Source organism: Cibotium barometz, chromosome 19, assembly GCF_041138505.1.
Source record: "Cibotium barometz isolate CiBa-2024 chromosome 19, ASM4113850v1, whole genome shotgun sequence".
NCBI lineage: Eukaryota > Viridiplantae > Streptophyta > Polypodiopsida > Cyatheales > Cibotiaceae > Cibotium > Cibotium barometz.
The window spans coordinates 5,801,840-5,808,129 of record NC_141064.1 but is presented as its reverse complement, the minus strand read 5'-3'; the positions used below and the strand labels follow the sequence as shown (position 1 = coordinate 5,808,129).

Genomic DNA, 6,290 nt, shown 5'->3' with positions numbered 1-6,290 from the left:
GTGAAAGAAAATTTGGGACCCATATTGGACTTGTAAGTGATTGATGGTGGACTTCTTGTGTATGTAAAGTTATAAACCCTTGCAGGAGTATGCAATAGATCAAGGTTGGACTTATTCAGTTATGAATGATGGACTCATGGTGTGTGATGTTGGATTGGAACCAATGCATGAGCATGCGGTTGATCGACGTTCGTTGGACTTATTGTGCTACTTACATCATCCAACCTACGAAAATATATCGATGCTTATTGGAGCTTTATAATATTCACATCGTACATTAACATATGGTGTCTAAGTGACTATTTGCCTCAACCCCCTTAAGGTGTGAGATTAAAAAAAAAAAAACGAGCCCTTCTTAAAATGAGATTTATAATATATTCACAACGTACACCAACAGATGCTTGTGGTTTAAACTTTACACCTATGGGGGGTCAAAAATTGGCCTAGGACTGGGCGGGAACACCGACCAGGACCGAGACATGAGTGGAAAAATAATGAAATGAGACTTTCTTGAGGCCGTAGGTGGAGAGGGGGTTTTCAAAATTCAAATTTCAAGCCTGTTCTTATGTTCTCGCTCCTCTAGTTCTAGAGAGAAGTGGGCTTTTGTAAGATCAAGCGACACCCGTGATACACCCTGAGCAGAAAGTGTGGTGTACTCAGAAAACAGAGAGATCGAGCGCGAGAGAGAAAGCTTTCATTTAAAAGAAGAAGCACAGCTTTTACGTACCGAGCTAAGCTATGGTGGTGGCCATTAAATTGTCGGGTTTTAATTGTCTTCTCTCTCTCTCACATCTTTTCATGCCACAACAGAATCTAGCAATACACTCGATCAAGGTCTTGAATTTTGCGATGGTTTATCTGTGAACTGAGAAACTAAAGAAGACAGCAACACCTCAACTGAGATCTGGCCATGTTGGAGAAAGAAAGAGAGGAAGGAAGGTCAATAAATTTGTAATTTATCAGAAGACTGTGCATAGCCATAGCCATGGGGACTTGTATGAGCAAAGATAAGAAAGGGGCAACGGAAGCACAAGCAGCTTCAGCTATTTCATTATCATCATCTTCATCATCCTCTTCTTCTTCACAGGACAAACAGAATCACCATACAAAACAGAAAGAAGAAAGCTTCATCGCTAAAGCCAGACCTTCCACTGCAGAAGAAAATGGAAAAAGCTTCCCTGTCGCTGTAGCCAGTCCTTCCTCTGTAGAAGAAGGGAAAGAACCCACCTCCACAGACAAGCATGTAGTCAAAATCTGGCTGCCGATAGCATCCCCAAGCAAGTTCAAGGACTCTCCTGCCTCTGCAGCACTAACAAATAGAGCAATGGCCACCATAGCCAGCCCAGAAGAAAAAAAGGCAGCACCAGCATCAGAAGAAGATGATGATGAAGAAGAAAGGTCATTCTCTGCCAATAAAGTTCCATCCAAGCTCCGAAACCCTTCCCCTCCACTGTTCTACTCATGCTATTTAAGCAGGGCTTCCTTTTCACGTGACCTAGCAGCATTCTCAAGAGACCTTGCCTCCCTTTCTTCCTCTCCCCTTAAGCGGTCGCCAAGTGTCAATGGTGCTCATGACCTAGTTGCCACTGCCATCAAAGCTGCCCATAGCCCTCACTATGCACATGCCAAGTTGCAATCCAACATGCTCTTTGATGGGTATTCTACCACCTCAAGGTCCCGCTCTCTCCCGAAACGATTCTACAGTAAGGACTCAGATGCAAACCTGCCACCTTTCCACAAACGTTCTTCGAGCCGTGGTGTGGAGGTGGGGCACCAAAAATCTATTAAGAGAAGGCCATCTATGGACCCTTCTTGTGAACTGGGCCTCTCCCCTAGGCTCTCTGTGAGAAGGGAAATGGCCTCTGGTGAGTATAGAGTGTATGCCCGACAGGCTGCTGCACGGAAAGGCCATCATCACCATGACCCACATTCGGCTCCTTCTACAGCCCCCGACATCAGATCGTCAAGGAATAAGGAGAGGTCCCCCTTGAGAAGGTCCTGCACAGGGAAAGTAGCTGATGCAGACCAGATGTATTACGAGATTGAGCATTTCCCAGAGGACCAAAATCTTGCACAGGTTTCTCTCTTGCATTTTTGCTTAACTTGTTTGATGCTTATATACGCTCTTAGCTGCAGATGAAGCTCCAATTCGACGTTATTTTTTGTAAGTAGGTGAAGAAGCTCCATTTGTTGTTGTTTAGACTCATTCTTGGCTTCACTTGGTCTCCGTTTAGACTCATCGTTAGCTCATTTTGAGCTCCATATGAAGTTTTTTAGACTCATTCTTTGATGCCATCATCTTGGACACTTCTTTAAAGGTAGAATACGATCCACTTTGTTGGCAGGCCCTTGCCAGGGCATGAGTTGGACCCTGACACCTTAATAAACGATATATTACTTCCTAAAAAAAGAACAAGCTCCATTTGATTTTGTAGATTTTATTCTTAGCTGTGGAATGAGCTCTTGTTTTCGTCCTCTCGTCTAGTAGTAGATTAGGCGTTATTTCGGCCCTTTCTTATAGCAGTACAACAAGATACATTTTGTTATTCAGACCCTTCTTGAGGTTTGGGTCTTTACAGACACAACCCCTGTCCATGGAAGATCTTACCCATTCCTCCTTCCTGGGCAAGGGATCTCCACCGTCAGACTCCCTACGGTACACAATGGGCGGGAGATGTGTAATTTAGAACTTGGTTTTCGAGCAGTAAAAATTCATGTTGCAGTAGAAAGAACGAATGTGCTGGCTTGAATCCCTCGTGGAGATTATTATCATTCTCCCTTGGAAGGGCAATCTGATTAAGCCAAGTTTTTGGTGTTGTTACAGACAATGCATACGGGTGCTGTAGTGCATAATCTAACCAGGGGCAGGTCAGCATTGAAAGACAGGTCTACGAACTGCTCCTCTAGCTGGGATGATGCTGCAAAGCAGGGGGCCAATCCTTTTCATAAGAAGGTTGCAAAAGCCAAGGTAGAAGAAGAAGATTTGGAGAAAGATGGGTTAGCCAAATCTTTCATTGAGAACGAGCTTTATGAGGAGGATTTACCAACAGAAACAGCACCTCTTGAATGCCAGGATCCCTCTCTCTACTATTCAGGCAAGTCTCATGTGAGCACAAGTGACCCACATGATTCCATTGCAATGCGTTCAGCTTCCATGTATAGGATCCGTTCCATAATTGAAGCACTCGAAGAAATGAACATGGAAACCTCCTTGCTGTCTGAAATCGAAGAATCTGAAACAGAGGTCAAGGGCGAGATTGACCGTCTACAATTTGCTTTTGATGCAGAGCTCTCTCCGGAAAAAGAGCTGCAAGCTCAGCAAGCTAGAAACATGCTACTAAAAGAAGCTGCCATGGATGCATTTGCCAGGCCAAATTCCCACTTAAACATGGATCCAGGCGAGCATGAAGAGGGCACACCACCTTCTGGTCTGGCTGCCTTGATGGCAATGAAGCTAACTGATGCTGAAGCAGATACATTGAAAATCCACAAGGTGCTCAAGCTTCTTTCAATGGCAGAATCAGAGATGGGAAAAGAGCAGAAGACCGTGTTCTATAATCAGCTGAGCATCGTGCTTGATTCTGTGAAAACACAATCTTTAGTGGAGAAAAAACACCCACATGAAGGGATAAAAGTTTCGGGGAACATGAAAGAGAAAGCTGTCACTTTGAGGGCCAATTCATGGCCGAGGAGTGTGAAAGAGCCGGCTCACATGGTCACTAGCATGGAGAGTAACCCGAAGGAGACGACAGTCTTGATACCCCAGTTGGGGAACAAGTCGAGTCAAGACTCAAGTCTGAAGGTGGATAATGAGTCTTTGGAAAACTTTGGAATCTTGCCACCGGTTACCATCGGTCATGGGTCACAAGGTGAGCTTTCCATCAAGCCTCCATTGACAGTGCACGAAGGAATGGTGGGTGGTGGGCAAGCTTTCGAATCTGACAAGCATGATTTGAAAGGAGATTATGTGCAAAGTCCACTGCAGAAGGCTTACGGTGGAGATATGAACAAGCTATCTTGCTTGGATTTGAATGCCGAACAGCTCATGCCCGAACACTCTCTTGCAAATCAGGCAAATGAGCAAATTATAGCTGAAACAGATCAGCTGCAAATCACTAATCATGGAGAAGCTGGTTTCCCTTGTGCAGATGAGTTTCCTCTGGTGCAGCTTGAGGAAGAAACAGTCAGAACCAATAAGGTTGGAAACATTGACTCAGAGAAGTTGGAGACTCACGCTGTTGATGACATTGATGAACACTTGGCAAGAGGTAAATGGCCCAATTTTTGATTTTTGTTTTGTTTCTGTTTTTGTTTTTTGTTTTTTTGTAAATAATATATATGCTTTAGAACGACTACCAAAAATGCACTTGTATCTGGTAAGATGGTTACTGTTTTGACGAACAAGAAGTCTTGTACCCACTTTTGTTGGTGTTGCAGAGAGCCAAGACTTGCACCATGAAAAGGGGCCTCTGGATGGTATAGAAATAGATGCATGTATCTCATCAGAGCAGGCATATGTTGGAGACTTAAGCACAGATCCAGAGGTAAAGGTAACACTTTGTAAGCACTCTCAGTACTGCTTGAAGGATGATTTCTATGTCTAATGTTAGGTGTGTGTGTTCTGTAAAGTTTGATACTGCTAACCTTTTTCTCATGATTGTTGGTATGCTGATTCTTAATGTTCTTTGCAGCTCGATACTCATGCACTGGAGCAGCCACAGTTGCCATCAGCCGGGAGTAAAGAGACGTCTCCACAAGAGCTTCAAGCTGATAGCCTGGAATGCGCAGAAGAGGCTGTAAAAAGTGGTGCTTGTGATCACTCTTCAACTCAACAAGGGCAGGCTTATGTGTCCCTACATGAGGATGTGCGTTCTCATGAGGATGTGCATTATGATGAGGATGTGACAGGCGGTGAAGGTCCACCCTTATGCATAGAGTTCAAAGACTCCAAGGGGACCCTTATGGATAGAGCTCAAAGACTCTAGAAGGGGAATGTTAACACCCTTTTGGGGTTAGCACATTTTGTTTACTTATTAGTGCATATATACTAGTAAAAAGCTTAGCCAAGAGTTCTATCCCTTGACTTGATGGTCAAGTATATAAGTTAATTTCACTTTGTATGGTCGTTCCTCTTATGCATAATGAAAATCTCTTGGCTAACTTGTGTGTGTGAGAGAGAGAGAGACCCTTCGATATATTTTGTTGTAAAGCTCAAAAGCAGAGTTGTATCACTTGATGACCTACATGGCGTCCAGCCTACAGCCCAGCTTTTTAACTGCAGATGAGAAATGCTGAAATATGGGAGACACATGAGTGAAAGTGCAAGGCTTTAGCTTCATAAGCACATCATAAGGCCTCACATCAAGGAGTCTTAACCAAATTAAGAGCACACTTGGGTGGGAACACGCTACCGGCTCTTTATATGCCTTCAAAAAAGATACAGCAATGCAGCTTATTTAGAAACTTATGTATGTAGGTCACCTTGAGTTCCTTTGACTATAGATGTATACGTGCATGATGTTTTCTCAAGGATGCGAGAGTGGGTACTGAATCAAAATGCAACTGGGCTACAACCTGCTACTACTGCTGGGCTACACCCCACGAGGCAATACTTGTATGATGTATTAGTAGACAAGTTGGTTTCAATGTAGGATCACCACTTTGAAGGAATCCATCAAAGTGGTGGTTACCTAATCTTCTCACTCCTTTTTTATTCTAGGGCTTATGGATCATGAGGTTTCATGCTCAAGTTGCCTTCTCCATTTACTAGCCTAGATTTCCTACTTTAGCTAAGAGCATGTTCCCTTTTGATTGGAGCTCTTAGTGAACACATTTGCGACCCTGAAAACCATAAATGGTAGGTTTATTTCGGTTGGCCCTACTAGGACTTGGTGTCTGGCCTGAGGGTCAATACATTTTTAGTCAAAGAAATGGCCTTGAAACTTTAGACCTACCAAAGAAATCTTGTGTGAAGCTTTTATGAAGGTGGTTATGAAGCCAAGTGGGTGGTGGTGTATTTATGTGTCTCATTCACTATAAAGTTAACTATACCTTATGAAGATTTGTTTATTATTAAGTACATTTGTTACATATATAAGTTATTTTATATATCAAAGCAATAAACTTAAGTAAAATGATAAAATGTAGATCTCCTCTATTAAACAAGGTAAGAACTTTATAACCTTACCTTGAGAGAGGGTCCATTTTTGAAGAACATCTTTAAAGATTATTTGAAGAACATCCTTAACACTAGTCTTGTAATTGATCCACAAATGAAGCTAGAGAGGTTG

At 42.9% G+C, this 6,290-nt stretch overlaps 1 protein-coding gene across 3 annotated transcripts; it reads left to right on the top strand.

The window, feature by feature from the left end:
• Positions 1 to 579: 579 nt before the first annotated feature.
• Positions 580 to 5,160, top strand: LOC147628143 (uncharacterized). 3 transcript variants are annotated; one of them, XM_086813176.1, is made up of 5 exons: positions 638 to 2,077; positions 2,825 to 3,869; positions 4,149 to 4,268; positions 4,438 to 4,550; positions 4,692 to 5,160. In XM_086813176.1, exons 1-5 carry the CDS (start codon positions 986 to 988, stop codon positions 4,983 to 4,985), a joined length of 2,664 nt encoding a protein of 887 aa, XP_086669302.1. In that variant the 5' UTR covers positions 638 to 985; the 3' UTR covers positions 4,986 to 5,160. The 3 variants fall into 3 exon arrangements, with proteins under 3 accessions (XP_086669301.1, XP_086669300.1, XP_086669302.1); XM_086813175.1 differs by having other exon boundaries at positions 580 to 2,077; positions 2,825 to 4,268; positions 4,438 to 4,544; XM_086813174.1 differs by having other exon boundaries at positions 614 to 2,077; positions 2,825 to 4,268.
• The last annotated feature ends 1,130 nt before the right edge of the window (positions 5,161 to 6,290 follow it).